Raw genomic sequence first — 25,056 nt, 5'->3', positions numbered from 1 at the left:
CATCAGAGCTTGTCAGCTGGCCGTGCCTCCTACCACAAGAGCTGTTAGCACGACAATTCAAGTTTTAAATTAGCATTTAAAATTCAAATGAAACAGCCCTTCAAATATTATAACTTACTATTAAAATTCTTATTTAGTTAAAGGGTTTTACTATACAAGCAACAAAAATATGAAAAAAGCCTCCTAAATAGGCACTCTGATAAGTTTTAATCTTTATTAAACTGCATCACGGGTATTTGGAATTTTGCAGTTTAATCACACAGTCATTACTTTGTGCAGAGTGCATCAGTACTACAATGCCATTAACACAAAGCCATGTCAGCACTTGACTTTCTCTTTACAATCCTATTGTGTCAGTAATAGAGTGACATGGCGTGTGTTTCCACAGACCTTGTAAGCTCAGTTGCATAAAGTTCCATTCAAATCACCACTTTTCCCAAAACTGCTCTTCCACCGGATATGAACCAAAGCAAATGAAAGACATAAATAAGATAGCGCCAGTGCACCCCCGCTGACAGGAATTAAGAGATCAACGCCTGGCTGTTTTCAATGTGTTTGTCTATAACCTCATTAATATCTCTGCAATTGCTTAGATGAGAACGGCTACATCATGCACAGACATACCACTAAATATACTGCACATGGAATCTTGGCAATGACATCCTTTCCGAGTAAACGCTTACAAACAAGAAGAGATCCCTATATCAACAAATCCAGCCTAAAATCAAACTTGTGCTCAGTATAGAAGTAAATATAGGATGGCACTGAGGGTGCAGGCTATTGTCAGCATACAGTAGCTGTAAAAGGGAAGCAAATGCTTTGGAAATCTTTACATGCATATGTATATATTTTTTTCTCGAAATATGTCTTCGATAGCATAACCAAATGAGCAGTGAGGTGAAAAGCAATGTAACAGCTGAAGGCTTAGAGCACATGTGCCAAACCACAGTACAATCATATCCAGCCCGCAAGATGGTTTCAATTGTCGAATTTTTAATGGCCCGGCTATATGAGGTGCCCACAACACTTATACTACAAATCCCATAATGCAGCCCAACAGCTGCCCTGCAAAACCGGATGTAGCAGTACCCTGCTTTGCTTCAAAATGGAATTTTGAAGTGGATTTCAGCTTCCCTGACAGCACACCAGTCAGACATCTGTGGATGTTTTCAGCTGTGTAAAATATATTTTGTTTTGTTTTTGTTTGTGGAGCTAATGTGGCTGTAATTTAAGAATTTCAATTCAATTTTATGTTTTGAAGTTTTCACTAGACATTTTATAGAGAATAAAATATGTCTATTTGTCTTGGGTGGCAAAATATAGTATTCTGTCGGTTCTTTTTTTTTCCTGTTTGGCCCGCGACCTAATGTGTCCGATGAGCATTGGCCCCTTGTGTGATTGAATTTGACACCCCTAGCTTAGAGGAATAATTGGAGCGGGTTAAAAAAGTCAGTTGATGAATCTACTCTATGCAGATAATGATGCATGGTGGCATGAGGCATTGTGTCCATGAAAGGCTATGATGGAGGAAGCTGCTTCTCCTTAGAACAGCTCACCCTCATCCAGCAGAAAATTAATTCCCAAGGTTATCAAGAAATCTAACAGGTTAATGTCTGGCTGGCTGTTGAATCTCAGTAGAACCTGGGTGATGCAGCTGGACAATGACCCTAAACGTCAAAGTAAATTTACTGCAGGATGACTTCAAACAAAGAGAATCAGTTTGAAACCCATTGGAGGGAGAGTTTAATGGAGAAGAATGGCCTATAACACCTCCTGAGGGTTACACTGGACAGACCCACAGTTAATGGAATACTTAATTTGAGGTCGTTGCCGCCGAAGAAGATTTGCCTAATTATTACATCTAAGGGTTCAGAAATTAATCCACCAGCAGTGTGGATGTTTAATGGGTGTCTCCACTAAAGACGTGATATATTGTAATCATTTGTTTTACATTAGTTTAGGGACAAGGTGACTTCTATAAGGAGCAGATCACATTTTATGAGCGATTAATGCAGGAAAACAGGTCACACAGTGTCTTTTGCCACTTTATATGTAAAATGTAATGAGGCTTGTCACAGACAATGCTGACCCACAGTTAGTAACCCATGTGTTTTCGTTTTTTTTTTTTTTTTTGCAATAGTCGGGCAAGATCATATGGCTGACCCGAAAAAGAAAGAGATGTGATGGTTCCAAAATGACCCTCTCCATAGCAAAGTGACTCCTGCTACTATGAAACATAAAGGCACAAAAAGGGTCAGGTGACTGCAGCATACAAGGGCCACCGCCAACTGAAGCGCTCAGCGTTGCAAGTCAGAAGAAAAGAGTAAGATCAGCAGAAGGTCAAAATAAAAAATAAAAAAAAATGACAGCAAAAGGCAAGAGTCGCTATCTAGTTGTCACCCCTGCTGCGGCAAGAGCTTCCCTTACCTGTCCAACTTTCTACTCTCAGTCATGGTAAAGACAGCTTCATTTTGGCACAAGACTGCTGTGGGTTCAGATGTTTCTGGTCGCATGAATCAGGTAAGCCTTATGCTGACGTGACATGAGTGGACGGCGTTATTGCCGGTTTGAATTGGAGATGATGTACAAGATGACTCGGAGCCCTACAGAATTCAGTACATCGGGATCCTGCAATTACCGCTTGTGGCTGCAGAGGCCACTGCTCAGCAAAAGTTAGACTACATGTTGCAACATCGTTTTATGTTAAAACTCTCCCACTATGTCAACAGTAGGCTTGCCTTTGAACTTGCACGCAGCCTGTGCAACTGCAGAGCCCTATCACATTCACTAATCACGACCATGACATTGCAGCTGAAAGTTTTATATTGTTTTGTCTTTTTTTTTTTTTCTTCTCTTACAAATAAAGTTCGGTTGTAATTGCATCATTTTCATATTGGCCATATTTTTTTCTCAAAACATTTTTCTCATTTGCATCCTGCCTTTTGCTTTTGCTCTTTACTTGTGCAGCGACCAAGTTCCCCTTTGGGAAGATTAAAAATTCATGACGTTATATTAGAAATTTTATTTGGTGGCCATATGCTTGGCTACTTACTGCCAATGTGGAGTAGGATGGTGTCACGCCTCTCTCCGTGCGGGTTCTGAAAGCAGCTGTAGAGTCCGTTGTGACCCAGGTTCACTTGAGTCAGGATCAGTCTGGGACCCTCTAGACGGTGCTGGGCCTTCACGTCCGTCCCGTTCACTTTCCATGACACAGATGCGTCATTGTCCAGGGAGCCACACTGCATGGTAACATCACTGCCCATCCGCTCATACTGGTTTCTAGCAACTGTAAACAGAGAATGCAAAAGTATTACTAACAAGTGAAATATCAGCATAGAGGGAAAAAAAAAAGAAATATAACAGCATGTATAATACCATGTACACAAGGGCAAAATATTGTGTGTGGGGACGTTGTTACTAATTCTATCACACTGGTCCCCATCACAAAGGAACGGCCCGAAGCAAAGGAAGGTTTCAACTGATAATATAAAATGAATATTCAGTGGAAACAATTTGATTATTTGTTCTCGTCCAGCTTAGCCACTGATTCGAATCAGCAGCTGTGGACCAGAGGGATAAATATGTTTTTTATGTGAAGAATGCAGAAACCAGAGTCATAGACTGCTCCTTTGAAGGAGTTACTTCAGTGTTACTGTAGCAGGAACAACCATGGGGCATTTTTCAAATGTTTCCTTCAACTTGTGTTTTATGCATTGCCTTTATCCTTTCATCACCTCCCTCAGTTGTTGACTTCAAAACTGCCCTTGTGAATGGGTTTAGTGAAGTTGTTGGGGTCGTGACCCAAAGGGTTAAAGGATATATGCAAGCCTTACGGGAGTTTTATCGTGGACACCAGGGTAAGCAGCCCTGTTCCGCTGACAAGTCCCAAGGGACCTGTCGTGACCACACTGATTGAAGACCTTAGATTAACACTTAAACACAGAGGATCAACAGCAAAACAAGGTGCAACAATAAAATATTGATCCCCGTCTTAGGAAAACCCCTCAACTATGAAGGAAAAAAAAAAAAAAAATGTCCGTGTTGACCTGGGCTCAAATGCTGTCAAGATCCTTGTCTTGCACTAATGTCTCCCCCTCTGACTTTCTCTTTGTCTGTGCGTCCCCTCCCATCTTTCTTTCTCACCACACTGGCTCTTTTTTAACTGTTTGTTGTTGTTTTTTTTTTTTTTTTTTAATTTAAGCTATCTTCCTTAATCTGTTTTCCCCATATGCGCCTCGTAACGCAGCTGATACAGATGTCAACCTAGTGTTTCATGTATATTTCATGCCCCATAACAGAGCCATCTATATTTAATAGGACAAGATGCCTGTCCCCATTAACATTAACCTGACACTGTTTGTTCTCTCTGTCTTCCGCTCTGTCTGTGTTTCACTCCTCCTGAACCTCTCCCTGCCCTTTGCTCTCCCTGCCTCTCCAACACGCCACCTCTCTCTTTGTTACGGCTCAGTCGTCTCTTCCCTTCCATCCTCGCCCCCATCATGTCCATGTACGCCACTCCCAGGTTTCCTCAGTTCTAGTAGTGCTTTGCAAGAAATGCCTCTTTCTTTCTGCCTTTGATCTTCTCCTCCGTCAAGTTACTTTGAGCAAATTTGTGGCTTTATAGCCGTAAAAAAGAAAAAAGTCACTCACATTTTAGCAAAATCCGTACAGTTTGACTTTGATGTGAGCTTTGATGATGGTGCTGGTACATTTGTGCTTAATGTGGCAAAAAAATGCAGATTGAAAAATAGATGGGTATGGATATTTTCCTGCAGTACATCTGCTATTGTAAGAGCGTAAACACTGATTTACTAATGTAAAGTGTTATTACAGGTATGTTTTCAGAGAAGATATCGTATCACTTGAAACATTAATAACTTAGAAATGCTCCTGTCTATCCCTTTCACTGCCTTTAGGTGGCATCAAGCTGATATCCAAGTATGACAGTGAAATCATAATCCTCTTCCAACTGATGTCATCGGGAAAGGGCATTTATAAGTTAAAAAAAAAAAAAAAAAATAAGTGGGAGCATGCCCCCTAAAATATTTGCTGAAATTACCCTTTGCAGCTTTTTCTTGTGAATGTCCTTGAGAGTCTTTACAAAGTGCTGATCCTTTGACACACACCTCCTCCCACCCCCTACTTAACTGCAACCACCCATCCTTTTTATCCTCCGGGGTTACATCACTCTTTCTCTACCTGTCTTTTCCAATATCCATTCATCTCTACTCCTTTTGCTTTCTCTACATGTCTCTGTTTCAGTTCCGTCCTACTCTTGCCTCTCAAAACTCACTTTTCTCCTCCCCCTCTTCCTCCTCCTCACTGTCTAACAGTCAGTCCTTATATCTCTCGTCCCCCGCCCCTGTCTCCTCACTTCCCTCCCTGCCATCTGCCTCTGTCCACGTCCTGCTTTGAACTTTAAATTCTCATGCTCTCATCTTTCTCGTCACCTTTCCCTTATTTTGTTTGGCCTGTCATGTCTGCTGACCTGCTATGGCAGGAGTCATCATTAACTATGTACAAAATGTTCCACAGTGACATTTTCTGAAACTGTGAGCTGAGGCCAAATCTTGTTGATTTTGATGGGTTTAAATTATTCAGATGACCCAGAACATTTCATTTCACCTACCTTTTTGCTATACTGGCACAGTGAAAATATATTGTGAGAAACTGGCATTCGCTATTGGACCTGTATGTGATGGGTAAAGTACTGACTTGTGACCTTCTGCATGAGGCCAAAAAAAAAAGGAAAAGAAAATATTCTATTTTGCTGACAGGCCTCCATTAAATATGCAGCATGTGCTGTGTATTAATCATATTTGAGTTGCCATAGCAATTTTGCTTTCTACGGCTGCACATCATGCACTAGGTCTCACTGAGAAAGACCTCAGCAAGAGTTAAACTACAAACTCTGATCATGGTTTAAACAAAGCAATATGATGATATAGGCCTAAAGTGCCCAGATGAAAGGCTTTGTTTTATTACTCATATAAGTGGCTGTCAGACATAAAGTCTGACACACTTGAAAGGGTGAACGTGGTATGGTAAATATTTAGTTCACCGCAGTTTTCCCACATTTAAATTGGAAAAAAACTAACAAGCAAACAAACAAACAAAAAAAAAAAGGGTTATAAACGTATCTACTCCAGGAATCTGGATCAGATGTGAGTCGGCCTAAAGCCCAAATCACAACTGCTAGGTGAGCTATATTGACAGGTGAAACAGCTATGACTATGAAGCGAGTGCTCGTCATGCACCAAAATCTGTCAATTGAAGGCATGTCAGAAGCATAATTGTTTGTGTTGTTTGTTAGATTGTAACTAGCAGAGCTGAAACAGTGTTAATGGCTCTGGGTTTAGTTTGCCTTCCACTTTAAAAGTTGATGAGATTGTTTACTTAGTTATATTATATATACCTTTCTCACTGTTTGTGTTAGTTTGATTCCGATGTAAAAACCAAAAGCCACGGTGTTGACTACTTACGTTGTGCATCATTTGCCTTGTGTTGTACATAAAATACCAAAAGGAAACGTCGCCTCTTTTTCACTGTCAATAAATTGTGCAAAGAGACCAAAACCAACATTGTGTTGTGCTGTTTGTGGCATTCTGCTCCAAGCTCAGTCAATGCCTCTGATGATGTGACACACTTTCATCATTAAGAAGGCACCAAAGTCTTGCTAAAACAGATACTGTAGCAGGGGAACAGGGGTTTTTAACAAACATTGCACAATGAGGAATAAACAGAAGCATTTGTGAAGGACTGATTCAGCTGTGGACTGATATATAGTGACTAAAAATGTAAAGTTATTAAATGATGGAAGTTGTTCTGACTGAAAATAACCTGCATCGTTGTGTTTATGTTAATAAGGCAGCATTGCCTGGTTAGATGATGTAGCTCAGCTATGTGTTTTTAATAGTTTTCTTGCACAACATTGTAGGTGTATGGCTCTGAGGAAACACGTTTTGGCTGCACAGTAAAGTGTTTATAGCATAAGTAATTTATCTGTGGTTTTGGTCTTTCCATGAAGAAGAAAAAAAAAAAAAAAGACTACGTGTTTACTTTAAACTTGAAAGAATCCCAATAAACTAAATACCAATCTCAGTCAGTGTTTCCATTAAGATTCAGACAGGTCACACTCTGCGTTCAGCCACGACTGTCTCTGCTGTAGCAATCATTTGCTCTTACCTTTGCCTGTCCCTCTGTAAATTATTCTCACTGTCTGTGTTTCCCTTATCTCCTTCTCCCCTCAGCTCACCTTCCCCTCTCCCCTCTCCATCACTTTCTCTCCCTCTCACCTTGCTGCTGCATCTTCACGCACGAACTCCGGGCATTGATCGGTAGTGTATCACTGATCATGGGTATTCTGCAGATATGCCACACATGCAAAATGCACCTTTACAGCATCAGCCGGACACGAGCAAAAACAGTTGTGAGTGCGCTTGTATAATCACTCACACATACGCATGGGCTCTCACACATAATGTCCTCAATGCCTCATCACCATACAGACAAGCGGGCTTAATAACCATAATGACATTCAGCTCAAGTGCTATTGATCTTTCTGTAATAGACAGGCCATTGTAAGCAGCATTAGAAGACTGTTATTTGGCATCAAATGAGAATTAAAACCACCAGCGTCCTTTTCGAGGTCAAAATTTTACCATTCATACTCATTACTCTGCTTTTGTATGTTGATGCCAGTTGATAAGACCCTTAAGTAATAAAGATCTTTGATCAAAGTTCTTTGTAATTTTGATAGTTTTCTGTGCTGCAGTAACAAAAAAGTCAAGCGGTTTATACGTCTTAGAAGAAGGCAAACCTGACACAAAAACACCATCAGGGCCACGGCACGCACCCTGCAAGTGAAGATGATTTTTTTATCTGGTAATAAACTCATCTTATTTGCTGCAATCAGTAACAGTAAAATAGGATCTTTGTTTCTTCTCCTCTGACATTGGCGATCGTTCTACAGAAATGTAAAACATATCTGTTTAATTTACTCAGAGTGTTTACAATTTCTCTGCAAGTCCTTTCAATTTGATTGACTTTAATTTTAATCTGCCACTTTACCCTGTGGTATCACTGTCATTCAACTGCGTTATGCGGTATTTCATACCTGCTTCGAAAATGAACTATGAGAGGTATTAAACACTTAACCCATGCAACCTGGCAAGCTCAGCATACATCCAGCACCACTCTGTTCATACAGTTTAATTCATAGTAAAGGCCTTCAAGGTGAACGTTGAAAGGGACGCAGTTGGGCTGTAATGTGGGGGAAAAAAAAGCAACAACTGGAGACACCAGTTTTTCGTTGTTGTTGATTTTTTTTTTTTTTTTTCTTGCCATGCAGTGAAAGTAAAACTTTTTATTCATGCATTCCACACAGCACGGAGGGAATCGTAATTCTTATGCAACCTTGTTTTCCCAAAGCAACGTATTACCATAAAGAGCCAACATCATGTTGCATTGTGAGGTCACTGGCACTAACAACTGCAGGACAAGCTAAGACCAGCGCACATCACTATATGTAGAGGCTGTATAAAGAGTAACGTGCGCTCACTCGCACACCTATCCACACGCTCCCTGGGAGCAACAGCGTGGATTGGTTCATGAGCTGCTTACTATACGGATCAAAGTGATGAGCCGCACGCACACCTTTGAGCATACTATACATGCCGACACATTATGCACGCTAACACAAAAAGCATACCCGTGGTACAATATGCACAATTTAATGTTCGTATGGGCTGCACACAATATCATGTGCAGCATATTTATAATTAATGTCTAAAAAAAAAAAAAAAAAAAAAAAAAAAACAGTTTACAATGGGGTGTATTCACACACACACACACACATTGCAGTGCAGGTCAGAAATAAGTGGGTGGTACTCTAAGTATGTTTATGTAAAACACACAGTGCCAGTGAAGGTCAAGATAAGACTGGAGGGAGATATGCAGCATATCAGGATTTAGTGGTGGACGAAAAGAAGAGAGAGAAGGAAGACCATGTTAGCGGTTTAAAAGAGAACAAATTTCATTGCATTTGAGATGCAATGAAATGAAATCGAGAGAATCAATGCTGTGTCTGCTCGGCATGATCCGAAGCACACCGGTAAATTAATGCTTTAACCCTTCACACTTTGATTAACTGTAATTTTAGCAGAAATATCTGTTGAGGTCAAATTATCATCAGACCCCCATCAGAGGGGATCTTCATGGGAACAAGTGGCCCCAATGTTTAATTAGAAAATGAAACACTGCTAGAATTACCTGTTAAAACATCAAGAGCTGTTGGGCAGGACACTGTTATACCTATACCCTTCTGCAGCATCATTGTCTGTCTGCTGATGAAGTGAGGACATTGACCTGGAGGAAGCTGCAAGCGTAAGGCTCACCGAGCCCACTGAAAGGCTTCAAAGGTGTCTGTAATTTGGGGTTAAAATGCTAAACAACACACACATGAATGTTTAAAAAACAGCCTGGGCAAAAATGCGATGCAAAAAAACAGACAGTGGAAGAATAACAGTTTCGACACTAAATTATGGCTTTTAGGAAAACATGAAAGTGTTCGTCATTGTTCTTCCAAATCACATATCATTATAGAACTGATTGAAGGGCTTGATGAATGAATATAGGTTTCTATAGTCAATGGTAAGAATGAAATCAATACTATGAATGCTAAGACCACTAAAAAGTTGGTTGAGGCTTGGCTGGGTATATCTCTGCTGACCTTAGGTAAGGGCAGGGTACGTGCTGGACAGGTTGCCTGTCTATGAAAGAAGCAACATATAGGGACAAACAACCGTCCTCACTCACGTCTTTGGACTGTTGGAGACAGGAACATGAAAAGAAAGAAAAAGAACATGCAAACTCCATACAGAAAGCCCCAGGTCGCTTTTACATTTATTCATTTGACAGCTGCTATTATCCAAAGCGCAGCAGGCGCACCAAAAGATTCTCTTTAGAGAGGTTTTATTAACAAAATTAAGCAAAAATCTTGGAAGCAAGGGCCAAAAGAAAAAGCTTTTGAACCCATTGTTGTTGTCTGCTGGCAGTAGGCTTTTATCTGCTTACCAGAACATTTTTACTTCAAAGACTAAAATTGAAAGAAGAAGCTTGTCATCCTCCAGTTTTTTGCAGCTTTGTAACAATAACTTTCATGATGTCAGATAACCTAAACTAAACTTACCAAAAACTTGGTCAAAATAATAGTTTTTCTGGTGTCACGTGAAACTATCAAATATAAATGGAGGCCCAACTCAGAAACACACATAATGGTCATTTTTTGGAATTGACAGCAAATAGCCTTTTCCATTCAAATGATATGAGGACTTGTTTTCCCGTTGTCGCCACCACCCCAGCGGTTTTACGAATAGCGTGCCCTCCGGAGAGAGAACACAATGTTTCACGAGGGATAAAATTTTAACGTCTACATATGTCGTCTTTCAAAATGACTTTTCCAACAACCACCTCTCTACACGTTGTTACATTTTTAAAATTGTGGGAGAACGTAGCATTTCGCAATTGCATGTACTCTCTGCAGAAAGATCCATTTGAAATTCGCTCTAGGTTGGATGCAGGAGCTGGAGAGTCAAACATAAGTGCACCCACACACTCACACATGCACGTGTAGACAAGCTGATATTCACAAAGCTTCAGAGAGGTGTATGGGGATATTCATCTGGCAGCCGCACTTGCCCATAAAACAAACACACCCTCTTGAGTAGATGAAAACATTGGCGTATTTAGATCCTGGAGAAACAGATGTGTGAGGCTATGTGTGCACGCGTGTGATTCAATTTTCACAATATCTGATCCTTGCGCGTATAAGAGATTGCCTCTATCATTACGTATTTATGACATCACTTGTATGTGCATGCATGCATGTGTGTTCAAATCTATGTGAGTAACTGTGAGTTATGATCCGGCTCCGAAGCACCGGCATGAAATGGAATTGAAGTTCATCGCTGGCATTCTGATTTACCATCTCAAAGCATTATAGTCCCCCGTCCTGTGTTTGTGCGTCCTCGCCTGTGCGTTTCAGGGTGATTGCGCTTGTGTGTTTTCTCTGTGACATTGTGCAGTTTCGTGTGTGTGTTGTGGATTCATTGTACATACATGTACATTTCAAACCGTGTCGCTTTCCAGTCTGGCTGTAACTCAATAGGACATTTATCAGCGAACCACATTTGTATGCCTAAGGGGAGTTGCAGCTTTTCAAAGTACATCAGTAAAATACTGGATTGGCTGTTACACACACACACACACACACACACAGAAAATTATCAGCTTAGATGTAGAAGATCAAATTTTTGTCACTCTGTTGCTTCAATGATGCCTGGAGAGTGATTGTATTTCTTCTGTGTTTTCATATAAATTGAACATTGTCTCTTCCGCAGAATAGAGTAGTCTATTCTCTATAATTTTAAGGTAAAATCCAGAAGCTCCATTGACCTAACCTGTGTTTACCTTGCTCAAAGACTTTAGGACCTCTGTTTTATTGAAAATATCAGAAAGGTGCTTTTCATCCATCATAAACAATACATGAGACAAATAATCTCAGACTGAGTGTAACGATGACAACTTATGTGTCGAGTATGCAGAGGACTTACTCATTTCAGTCCAAATGTTGATCTTCACCCAAACCCAAACTGGCAATGATTGATATTATAGTAACCATAGAAACAGAGGTAGGTCCATCACTCTCTGCACAGCTCAGATGTAAGTATCGTAACCATGGCAGTGAAGATCTGGATGACCTTCCACCATAAGGCTGCTGCTTCATTAGACACTCCTATGGGTCGTACCAGGTGTTTGACCCAAAAAGAAAACAAAAAACTAATAAACCTGGATGAATAGTTGCTCATCCATCATCTCTCCTTCTGTTTTGGCTGCCACTTGTCGCTTCGTTGCACCCTGAAGAATGCTGTCAAATATGGCACCATATTACAGCCTGAATTGGAAAATCGTGTTCACTCTCTCAAATGTTAATGGTAAGGCTCTGAAGCTGAAAAAAAATAATGCTGGCACGGGTCAGAAGGTGAGTCTGTAATGCAGTGGTTTAGAAAAGCCAAAGAGAAAATCACAGAGATGATTGCCTACAGAAGGTTTGCGTTTTCTTTCCCAATGAGTCACATCGATTTGTTATCATAAACAGCCTTATGCCAAAAAACAGCATCAGACAAAAACATCGTTTTGTAATGAGTGCAGGACTAACAAAAAAGGTCATTTTAAGGATGGAAGTGGTTCTGTAAAACTGTTGACTCAACTTTGTGTGTATTTATGCTGTTATCCTTAAAGCTGCTGTCGCTGAATGCTGCTAATTGTTTATTTGCTGCAAAAACAAATGCTACAAACAAGTCCTCCCGAAACTGCAGCTGTTTCCTACAAACAAAGAGACTGATCAGTTCTCTTTTTGTTGAAATGATGGGCCTTTATTCTGAAGGACGTTTCATCTCAATCTGTGCGAGTGCGGTTGATTTTCAAGTCTCTATCTGAATTTAATGATATGTAGATATTGAAGTTAGACTTGTGCTCAGGCAGGAGTTGGGTGATTGTTTGTTGGGTTTGGGAAGACGTGTTGCCGCCTTACAGATGTGAACTTCACTGACTGACTATTTCTTTGTCTCCCGCTCCTGCACATGCCGCTTCAGAGCAGAGCCACTGTTAATATCATCAGGTTTTTCTGCCGGGACCAGTCAACACGACAGCTTTGAAAAAGGTTGTTCGTCAACGCGAAACATACAACACGTATTGAATTCAACTGGATTTACGGCCTTTGTCTGTTTTGAATCACAGTGAAAGCGATACAAATGACATATCAAGATCAGAGAATGCTAGAATAATAATTTGAGACTTATTCTTTTCTCAATTGCTAGTTGCTGCCCTGCAGGGGAGTGAGGTCAGATTAAGCAAGCGTGGGTGCATTATGGGAGTGCGGTGTCTTACAAGAAAAACAAATAAAGGATGAAATTTAATTAGCAGTTCCGTATGTCACCATAATTCGAGATTCAGTGAATTCATTCAACCTTTCTGGTAGTTTCTATGAAACTGAAAGTGTTTCTTTTACTGTTTCCCAACATCTTGTATGCTGCAGCAATTAATTAGAGAGAGAAAAAAAAAAAAAAATCTGGACTGTGCGTGAAAAATATATGCCATCCAATTCACACAGGTAGTGTTTTCAAATCATTTCCTTTTTTCGCCTCTGTCAGCATGTGGCACAGCTGTTCAGGCAGGTTCCACAGATGTTTCCATGAGGTATGACACAGCAAAAATGCTAAAATCCCCTTCAACGATTTATACGATAGAGCTCCGATTAACTGCTGCACGACATAATAAGTATTGGCAATAAACTGCTGTTGACACTTTCACGGTCCTGCACATATTAATACACTGATACAGATGCAGCGTACTGTAGATGTAGATGTAGTATATGCTCATAAACGAGCACGCTTGGATGGATATGCATGAACACGCACGCTTCTGTACCCTCCCACACACACTCTCTCACACGTACACTTCCTCTGCAAATATCTTGGAATTAAGTTATCACTTTATCCTCTCCTGTCTCTTTCTTTCCCACAGAGAGATTAACATCCACTCTCTCCCTGCTTTTGCCGCTCCTTTAATGTGAATTTGTGAGGCAGCTGCAGCTGCACGAGTGTATGTAAGTGAGTGTGTGTTTTCTGTGCATGAGTCAGGCGCTCAAATAAATCCACTTCCTGTTTCCTGCCATCTTATCTTGGCTCCACCACACGTCGACATACGGCGTTGTCCCTGTGTGTGTGTGTGTGTGTGTGTGTGTGTGTGTGTGTGTGTGTGTGTGTGTGTGTATGCGTGTGTCAATATCAGTCTGATCACTGCCCTCATCATGTGGCCAGCAGAAGCCACTGGAGAAGACAAAGATTTTCAGGCCAAAGGGTTAATTGATACGTCACATTTTAGATGTCTCTCTTCTGTGAGGAAATATGGAACTGAGGGAGTGTAAAAAGGAGAGGAGAGAAAGTGGCGGAAAAGAGAGATGGAGTGGAGAAATGAAGAGGAGACAGCAGTCGGAGAGAAAGGGGGACAGTGCAGGAGGGAGGAAGAATTGTTGAGAGCGAGTCGGGCAGTTAATATTTTACAAGCCTGGATTAGAGAGGTCATGAAATGAGGAATGGGAGAGGGATTCCTGAGAGTCAGCTACAGGGAGAAGGAGAGGAGATGAGTGGGACAGCTGGATAACATGGCTTTGATCAGAAACATCTGTAGGTTTCGCGGTGGAGAGAGGGGAAAAGCAGCGAGTGGTGGGAGAGAAATCACTGCATCCTGCTTCATCTGTTTTGTTTCGCTCTGGCTTTGTATTTCTGTGTCCCTTTTTTTTTTTTCTCCTATCATAATCAGCTTGAGATAACTCCTATTGTACGTACCTGTGGTTTGGATGTTTCAATTGAAACCATTCAATCTAGTTCCATTGGGTTTCCAGATGGGGAAAAATCTGCATCGTTTTATGTGTCCTACGTATAGATACATCACAGAGTACAATACTTTAAAATTAACTGCCGACCTTTTCTTATATTGCCCCACAGGCTTTTAAATAGATTTCCCATCCAGGTTTCAGTTTCTCCCACTATACACTATGAGAGACGCGTCTTCCAGAGTCTTGCTTGACACAGGCAATCCATCATGGTGAGCATTTCATCCCAATTATGTTTTGTCGGATCAGCAAAGGACCAAATATAAACGTCTAATTTTGATGTTGTTGACCCATAATGACGTTATTGATGTCATCTCCAACTAGACGGGCTGTGTCAGCTCGGAGCAGACTGTCATTGTTTGGTTTTGGAGAAGAAAAACAGGAGCCAAGGCATCCTCAGTAGTGAGACGTGAATGTTTTCCAACTCATCATTATGCTGGTGCATTTCCAATGTGAAACGGAGATCTAAATTTGTTTTTGTTTGTTTTTTGTTTGTTTGGTCCTCCCCCCCCCCTCATTAAGCAGAACGAACTAAGCCATAGAAGTAAAATGAGCACAAGGACAGTGTCTATGGCGGCATCGTGACCGTGGAAAAACAGGGTGTGACCGTTATCTCCTTTCAAAATGAATCGTGTATCTAATAAATATGTTGTCTGACTCCCCTTTGGCAAGACTGTATAATAATGATAATTGCACATAAGCCTGAAGAAGCCTCCCTCACAATCCTAATCTTATTGGTTAATAACATGGCTAACATCACCCTAAGCTTTCCCAGAGAGCCAAACTCTGAAGGTCAGCACTAATACCAGGCTGCTAATTTATTAAACCAAATGGGGTGGGGTGTCAGGAAACAGTGGGAGCAAAGAGATAAACAAGAGGAGAAAATGTAAGAAGATATGGAGGATAGAAGTGGGCATACTGAGAGGAAAAGACAGCAGCGCGGTGACAAGAAAGAAAGGTAAGAATAAAAGGTGGATGAGAGGATGAGCATGAAGTGATAATGTAAGTGGGCAGAAGGGGAGATAGAGGTGGAAACGGTTTCAGAGGGAGAGATGAGAGGAGGGCAACAGAGAAATGACTGCCTTAATTAATGGACTGTAATATATGACAATATTCCTGGGCTCCAAGATAATATCAGCAAAAATTACTGCCTTCTTCAACGGGCACACTGTGCAAATATTCTGTGACCTTGACAGAGGAAGTGAAGAGACATTGAAATCTGGAAAACTCTCGACAGGAACTAGACGTGTCTAGCCTGTGATAAAAAGTTATGGTCGCTCCAATTATGAAAGAAACTGATGGAAAAGGTTGTCTTTTAACCCCCGCCCCCCTCAACCACCACCACCACCATTAAAACCCGCCACAATCATCCAGCAGAATCCAAGCCAGCTCAAGGAGGGGTTGCCAAATCGACTTTAACAAATTATTTATAATTATATGCCCTGATGTTTCAAGTTGAATAGATTTATGAAATACTATGTCCAATTTATAGGGAAGGTGAAATTTACTAATGTTTTTATGTACATGACAGATTTAGGAGATGAAGCATCCAAAATAACCCCCCCCCCCCCCCCTTTTTTTTTTTTTTTTTTTAAATCCTTCAAATGTCCGGTTATTTTAATTTTGTACAATCACTTTGATTCAGAGCATGGTGCCATATTTAGTCTAAATGCTTTGCCCGGAGACTTATACACACTGCAGACTGTCTGAAGGGGGCACGATGTTTATGTTGCTAAGGAGGTTGCAAACGTTTGCTGAAGTGTCCTTGAGCGTGATGCTAAACTGCAAGTGATGTTTACTTAATAACCTGCATTAGCAATTCCAATGGAGGCAATGTGATGCAGGTGAGGTGCAGCGCCAGACAGGAAACGGTGTGATGTTGTGTAATACAGCGAAAAAGGAGGACTCTCGGAGGTCAGACAAATGTCAAGGCGGTTGTCTGTGATTGTTGTGCTTAGCCAGTAAGTGTTGGACATTTTTCCCTTTGAAGATAAGTTCCAAGACCTCTTGACTGTTGCTGAGCACTCCCCCTGACCTAGTAGTCAGAGGTGAGAATTATATGGATTAAGGTGAAGGGATATTTCCACCTGTGACGTGTTCGTATTCGGCTTTAAAACCTGATGCCGTTCAATTTCTGCAAAGAAAAAAAAATAAAAGTAATTTATCCAACAAAATGGCACTTTGCGACATGTGCAAAGCGTAAGCGTTATTTCTGTCCTGCTGCTGAACTCCATTGTGCCGTAGCTGCCACAGAGCCATCAATCATGCAACACTCGGAACGGCGACGGCCTGCTTCGTCAAGCTGTTGCCGTGGCAGCTAAATGGAGCGCGGGCACGACTCGCCCGCGCACTGCAGCGGAGCTTCCAGCATTATTTTCATTGTTATTTGAGTCAGCGATCAAAGGACCACCGGCCCAAGTGGGAACTTGAGGCTATTTCCCCGTCGCCTCAGAGGTTCAGTGAAATTCAAGAATGATTTTTCTGTGGCCGCACGCTTCCACTGCTGGCTGGGTGACTGTTTTCCAAGTACTGGCAGGTACCGAGGGACCCGCACATGAGTAGTTCTAAAGCTGCAATCAATCATGTGTGACTGTGGAAATGTAAGAGACACGTAAAGCTGACGCACACACCTGCACTGTGTGGACAGAATCGCACGACTGTGCGCACACGCACACACACACACACACACCTAGAATGCACACAGTTGCTTATGTGTGCCCGTCCAACAGCTCCTTGTGTCTTGTCCCTTACACAAACACACCCAGATTCATAACAAGCAGGGAGCTCTGGAGAAAGAGCCACTGTCAGACTCTGCGCAACAAAGGAAGCTGAGGAGGTGAGGATTATGACTGCCTCTCCCAAGCTTCAGATGGCACGCCATGAAAAAGGGGAAAAAAAGAATAGGCGCTAAACAAATAACTTTGGAGGAGGCCAGTGGTTTATTTGAACTGGTTCAGATCCCTCTGCGCTGCTGCTCTATCCTTGATGCCAAAGTTTACTCACAGTTTCACACTCCTTTGTCTCATTTGTTGGAAGAAGAGTAACGACACGTTTGCTGCAATGAAAATCATTATCATTGGATCCTTTTCCTTGACAATTCATCCCTCTCTTTCCAGGAGCGCCCGGGGATTCTCTCCATTTCAAAGCCAGACTTGACACTGGATGGAGTGTGTCCTCTTTCAACGACGCACACTTATTATGAGTTCAAAGGAATGTAGGTTAATTAATGCAATAGGTTATCGTGATGATTAGGAATAATGACCGCAACTGTAGCGAGTTGGAGATCAAAGTCAGGCTCTTTAACAATACAAGAGGAACGCTTTGTTCGTCTAATCAAATCGCTTATGGTATGGTCGAAACAGGGAGGTGGGTTTGAAACGTATGAGATTTTTAGCAAAGAGCTGCACAGGTCGCTCTCATGTGTGCACACTAACAGAAAAGAAAGCAGCTCTAAGTCCTAGGCACACATAGTCCACACGCAAAGTCAGGGAAAAGAGAACAGCAAAGGAAGAAGAAGAAGAAGAAAAAAAAAGATGTGTTTGGTCATAAGCATGTGTTCCTCTATGCAGATTTTGCAGATGCATACGCAGATGATAGATATACATGTGCATGTCTCCAGATATTTTTTTTTCTTCATTGTAAATACAGACACAACCACGCACAAACCTAACGTGCGAACAGGTCTTGGGGGGGTGGGGGGGGAATGGCTGCTTTGCCTTTGTGCGCCTCGTTGTGAATAATGTCCTTGTGGGCTGGGGAATGGGGATACTACAATCCAAAAGTTGTGCAAAACATTAGCATTTTTCTCTTTATCGAGATATATGGGCATTAATTAAAATATGCTCTCCAATGCACAAATATGAACTTGACAGTACATATGCAGCAGCTCTGGGGAAACACTGCTGAACAGACGGTCAATAACAAGTGGAAAGAACCAGCCAGAGTAGACACAGCCAGAATCGATAGTCTTCTACCTTAATGACCCAAAAGTCAGTAGTTTCTTTCTTTTTTGCTCTCTAGCCTGTGCAGCTCTTTCGTATGTTTTTGCAGGAAGGTATTAAAGAGCAGGGAGGTAATATCACCATTATCATCTCTGCCATCATTATCATCATTACTGGCTCAGAGTAAAAATAAATGCATGCACATATGTTATAAAAGCGCTTCTTACTGAAATTTGGCCTTATATGTATCCCTCATTGTCTCTCTCTGTGATAGACAGACACTCTCTGATACACACACACACACACACACACATGCTCGTGGCCACAGACAGGTCAGCCTGTTTGCAGCAGACTGTGAAACCGCAGAAATGTCAGCTCTAACAACAGGACAAGCGAATGGGAGAAATTATGAGGCTTTGTTAGTGCTTAGGGGGAACGTCAAAACACATATTGTGGATGAATGTGAGTGATGAGGGCTCCAAAAAGGAAGGAAAAAGGGAAAGAAAGAAAGAAGGAAGGAGGGAAAGACTTGATTTTTTTGTATTGGCAGGAAACAGAAAAACCTGCATGAAACACTCAAAGCATTTACACAGCTACCAGGACTTGCATGTATAGACACACACATGTGCAAAGACACATGCACACTACCACACCACATACACAGTACACACACACAGACTTCTGGCGTTCAGTGTTGTGCTGTTGGACCTTACATGTATAATGGTTTTTATACCCCACATTTATAGTAAAACAAGGCCCTCCCAGACAAACGCACACACACGCTTACGACATAAAGTTAGTTCTAGGCCTCTCTGTTCCGACAATAAGCCAGCCTGGAGTTGAGTTATAATGACATCCAGGTATGTTTGCTCTTCATTTTACACGGCTCATCTCAGCTCCAAACAGGGCATCAGCACAGGAGGGAGGTTTCAATGTGTCTGGGGTTGTGTGTGTGTGTGTGTGTGAGAGTGTGTGCTTTTTGAATGTGCATGGCTGTAGACACAAAGATTTGTGTGTGCTTGTACACATCTGCATGACAGTGTGTACTTGTATGGTTTCGTCGTGTTTGTTCCCATGTGTATGAGCTCAGGTAATCAAATGTGGATTACTGGGTCTTAAAGTGTGTGTGTGTGTGTGTGTGTGTGTGTGTGTGTGTGTGTGTGTGTGTGTGTGTGTGTGTGTGAGAGAGAGCAGTAGGACTTTGTCCACATGCATAGACAGAACCCTCTCCCCAGCTTGTTGACATTCCAGTAGCTTGGCCTCTCTGTCTTCTCCAGATACCCTCTCATTCAAGACAGATCCCCCTCTTTTACTCAGACTCCGTCACCACACACACACACACACACACACACAGTTACAGACACACTTTTTTCTATTCCTTATTCAACCTGCTATCTTCCCATTGATGACTTGAATCAGGACATGAGTGTACATGTTCATCCTGTCCTCCATCAGCACAGCGCTGCTTGTTGATTCCATTCTGGAGTTCAGAGGGAGTGGAGCATGCACCGCACCGCGCACTGTTAAGTCTGTTTGCCTTTCCTTGCTTGTGTTTACTTTTCCCTTGACCGTGCTGACTGCTCACCTTTTGTCCATAGCGGTGGTTTTTGCAACTTGGCATTGACAGCATACCTTCTGAAATGGTAAACCTGTTGGAAAATCTAATTGAGAGGCAGTCACATAGGGGATAAAAAGCCTGACCTCCCGCTTGGGGCTCTATTCCGCACGGTGGAGGGCACAGTGAAGTGTACAAAGTCAAGTGCGCTGTGCCCAGTCCACCAGGGGCGTGCCAAGTGCACCAACAACACACTTAAGGAGTGCGGGAGTTAAAAGAATACATTATCACACGTTTTGGATCTTGTGACAATCATGGCTAACATTTCTTACATCTGTTTTTCTTTCATTAAACAGGATCATCCCCATCATGAAGCACTGACACTTTTTTATTGGGACTATTTTCTCAGGGGAAACTGTTGTCTGGGAGTTAGAGAGTTTCAAATCTGAATACAGCAGATGCAGTTCACTGCCAGGCACAGATAGCTCCTCTTCTAAAGTTACTCTTGAGTTACCTTTAGATACAATGAAGATCTTACGTTTTTACGTTTTCCATTGGTGACAAGTTGCAGTTTGAAGTGATCCATAATCATCTGCAATTTATCACTATGATACCGTATGCACAATGGAAGTAGAACTTGCTGTTGGATTTCTGAAACAATTCGTAAAGTTGCATCCATTTTTGTTTTGTACATATGCAAATGTGATGGTGTACAAAAGAGGGGGAAACAAATAAACCTGTCATGAAAAATCAAAGCACATTCTTATTGAATTTGCAGCTCTTACTTCTTCTCAGACTTCTTAACAAGGAAATGAAATTTGCAGCTGTTGCCGTGGTTACCCTCTGTGTTTTGGATGAGGCTCCAGGGGAAGAGAAAGAGACAGACTGTTCAGAGGAAGTTATCATCAGAGAGACAAGTTTTAATTGATCTAAACCTTTCTCGTGAAGACTTTGTGAAATGTTCTCCGCACGTCAGCCGCCTGTTGATTTGCTGTAGAAACTAGAGAATAATTCATCAAAACAAAAGCTCGATGTGAACAAGAACAAGGTTTCTGTGGTTATCTCGCAGCAGCCTGGTGCTTGACACACAGAAACTATGTGGAGAGCTGCCCTACTATCTTTTTTCATTATTTGCCACTCTAAGGATACAGCAACCAGTTTTCATGATACTCCTGTGACTTCAGTGTCTTCTAGCAGATTTACAGTGTGTAATTGTGTAATAAGGCTCCTTTTAGAGACGGCAGATCGACCAGATATATGGCACCTTCGGGTAGTTATAAAGAAACTCACCAGAAAAGGAAAGAGGCTGCATTATAGACGATAGAGTAACTGTCGTACATTACAGAGCTGTGGAGATTGACTCGTTAATCTTTATTCTGCATTAATGCCATACTAAGACAGCTTTTCTTTCACCATGAGTCAGCTGGTTCATTATCAGGGGATGATTTCACAGAGTAAAGGGTCTTGGCACCAAGACTGCAGTTTGGAACTAGATTGGCATCCCCATACTGTCTTCTGCATCTCTCATTACAGTGCGCACTGCAACTTCCCAGTGCTCTGATGTTGAGTAAATAACTCAATTGAAGCGCAGGATAATATGAGAAGAGCTTTTCATGTCAAGCCATCGCCATCATCATGGAGCTCATGAACCTGAAGGCTGTTCGCAGTCTTTACAGATTCCTCTCAGCTCCTGAACTCAGTCAACCTAGAAGACAAGAGAGCCGCTCTGTATTCAAACAGGAAACATTAAAAATGATTCTTCCATTTGAGATTTAGTTAGGCGTAACTCATGTTAGACTTTTTCTCAAGTCTTTATATTTCCTGGGCGGTTTGGTTTTGCCAACTCCTTCCCCCCTCAGCTGCTCTTCAGACTCACAAGTGACTCACAGCTTTACCTCTGTTAACTTAACTTCAAAACTTCCCTCTTTCCTTTTCCAACCATTAGTTGAGATGGGCATTCATAGTCGTGCTGAATATAAAACATGAATAAAATTCTCTTTGTTTTTTTTTTTTTTTTTTTTCATCCAATTAGTGTCCAAAATTACTGTGATATGAAATCTGTCTGTTTTTAGCTAATTCTTGCCCAAATTAATTTATCATTTAAAATAACATGTTATAAGACAAAAAAAAAATACAAAATAAAAAATCTATATAGATATTTTTATGTATGTTTTTGTTTGTTTGTTTGTCTTATTAGGTAACCCCCTTTTAGTATGAACAGGCAGCGCATGGACATACAGCTATCAAAAGGCATTTGTGTGTTTTATTTTGATTTAGGAGGCATGAGCCCACATGTGTTAACTCCATAGCTGAGGACAGGAGCATTCATGTCTCTTCTGCTTGTTGAAGGAAGGGATATTCAACATTTACATTCTGTTCAGCACACATGAGCCCGCATGTTCTACCTTTCTACTACTGGCAGTCTGTACTTGATGAAAACCTGACTCTAATATGGTTTCTTGTAAAAATAAAAATAACATTACTTTTTAAAAATACATGAAAATCAATCCCTTACCCCCCGTACTTTTCTTCTCTCTTTATGTATATGTAATAATATGAAAAACTATCCAAAAACAGGGTGAAGATGGAGGAAAACCTGTGTGTGCATATAAAATTTAATTACTCAAATAATTTTTCCTCTGAGGATGCTGAACCTTTATTACACTTTGGATTTAATTACACCACGTTTAGTCAAAGTTCACTGGAATATTCATAAAAAGCCAAGAGTGATTGTTCAGAAATCGAGAGTGGAGTAGGTGTTGACATGTTAAAAATTCTCAAACTTGGATCTTTCAAACCCCGTGCGAACCTAATTGTGGTTGCAGAAAGCTCTGAGGTGTGAAGTGTGAAGGTTTGAAGATGTGATTGTCGCTTGGTAGAAGCTTCTGTGATTTTATACTGTAACAAAGTCATTTTATCTTAGGTGCAATATATCAAAAGCTGCTTGGCTTTGGCATATTTGAGGCACAAAAGTTCAATCAGAAACAGCCCTGATGAGCTAATAATTAAAATCTCACACAATTTTGAGTCAGACATCCATCAATCTACACCCTGTATCTAAAAGTGTGATATACAGCACAACGTGTGACACTTCATATTCCCTTCTGGAATTGAAATGAGTTTCCTCTGCCCGAGGCAAGGTACGATATCACAGCAGGACACTGACCCATTCACATACACATCATGCTCAGGGTGGTAAATTAATCAGACTGTATGCATATCTATATTGAGCAACAGCTGAATTGGGCTGTTAGCACTGTGGCGAGACAAGGCCCAGAAAGAAAATATGCTTCAGACTCAAAAGAGAAGAGCTGTTGCTTTCAAATGTGTTGATATTCATAAGAAAGTGACTGCTGTGCTCCCCCAGCGCGACTGCTCTTGTGTCTTTTCTGGTTTTGTATCTCAGGTGGATGTGAGAGTGTGTAAAAGTCAGGGATTTACCCCGAGACCTCACTCTCACTCCTGAAGGACCTCATGATCTTGCTAGAAAAAGGAATTTTCTGGTGTTTTCTGAGAGGAAAAGTAAAGGATGAAGGAATTGGCAAAGGTGGAAGCAGATGTACTGTGGACATGTGGAAGAGGAGGGAGAGGGAGGGGGAGAGAGCATTGTGTGGCTGAATTTCCTCATGGAAGAGGCTAAAAGTGTTCGACCTGATTCTCCAAATGCCTGTCTGATACGGGGAGAAGCTCCCAGAGAAAAGGCGATCGTTCATCATATTGGACTGGGTATAACACAAGGCAGCTGATATTTGATAATGAGGACGATGTTGTCTGGCATTAATGAAATTCATAATCATCTAACCCAATGTTTATTCATGCTGAAAACAGCACTGAAAATTATTTTGTTTTCATAAATGTGTGATAATTAAAACTCCTATGGCCACATGCTGCGACATTTGCATACAATTATATGCTAGATTTGACCTTTTTGGCATCACAACAGATAATACTGTCTGTAGAGTACTTTATTTTCTGATAACCACTAAACAACTCCGGAGTCAAGGCCTTCAACCTCAGTGGCATACTATTGACATAATATTTAAGCGTGACAGATAAAGTAAGAAAAAAAAAGAAAGAAAAAAAGCTGCCAAAAGCTGTAACTTGTGGCACAAGTCTCTTAATATCAAACTGTGATTTCTGAGATTATGGCTGATGGATGGGGTCTGTAAAAAGCATCAACATTCAGAGTCACGCAGTGCATAGGTTGACTACACAAGCAGGCGGTCAGACAATGATGACCAGGGCAGACAAACAACCCCAGACAGCGGGCAGACTGACAAAAAGAGGAAATCAATAGGAAAGAGTTAAGCTGGAGCCACTCTAATATTTTATCCTGTCCTCTGTTCACCTGTGTTTACACTTACGATTACAGACAAGGAGAAGCGTTCTGTCTTTCTCTCTGGCTCCATGGCTTTTATGAAAATGCGCAATATAATTAGAGCCCAGCACACATAAACTGAGTTTAATTAATACCCTAAAAAAAAAAGAAGGCTAATTTAGATGTAATAATCCTTAATGCAAAACAAAATGCAAAGCCACAAAGTGGTATTATAATAGAACAATGTTAAAAAAAATCCCAACAAATTATGTTTGTTGGAGTGTTTGGAAGTATTGTTTCGAAGACCTGACTTTTTTATATGTGACTTGTGAAAGTAAATAAATAATGACAAATCTGTACCCTTAAATACATTAAAACATACACGAGTTACAGCACAGATGCCCTCAATTTATCTCCCTCAAAGAAATGCAGAGGCATACGTGCACGCATACGAATTTATAGATATCCCCATGTCAAGGATGACACTTTTGACATGTGCACACATGCAGGCTCTCTTAGCCATCATGAACATATTGAGTTCTCCATGCATGTGTATGTGTGGGCGCACGTCACAGCGAATGCATGAATTTCAGCAATGCTGGCTAGCAATGATAACAGAAATCCACAGAAACTCTCACATGGACAACTGAGGCTCTATAGAATTCACATCCATCAGTTTCCATCAGCGGACATAGCGGAAGCCACCATTCTTTTTTTTTTTGGTCCCCTTCTTTTTTTCAGCCTTAAAATCAAATACCAGAATGCAAAATGGAGCTGTGATCCCACA

At 41.2% G+C, this 25,056-nt stretch overlaps 1 protein-coding gene across 2 annotated transcripts in view; it reads right to left on the bottom strand.

The window, feature by feature from the left end:
* Positions 1-25,056, bottom strand: part of cntfr (ciliary neurotrophic factor receptor) — a 211,322-nt gene that overhangs the window by 87,638 nt on the left and 98,628 nt on the right. For both annotated transcript variants that reach the window (XM_029515728.1, XM_029515729.1), the window contains one exon: positions 3,053-3,286. In XM_029515728.1, coding sequence (XP_029371588.1) covers positions 3,053-3,286 — 234 coding nt within the window. The remainder of the gene's footprint in view (positions 1-3,052; positions 3,287-25,056) is intronic.

This window comes from Echeneis naucrates, chromosome 12, assembly GCF_900963305.1.
Source record: "Echeneis naucrates chromosome 12, fEcheNa1.1, whole genome shotgun sequence".
In the NCBI taxonomy this organism is placed as follows: Eukaryota; Metazoa; Chordata; class Actinopteri; order Carangiformes; family Echeneidae; genus Echeneis; species Echeneis naucrates.
The sequence above is the reverse complement of the archived record's forward strand: the minus strand, read 5'-3'. Positions and strand labels throughout refer to the sequence as shown.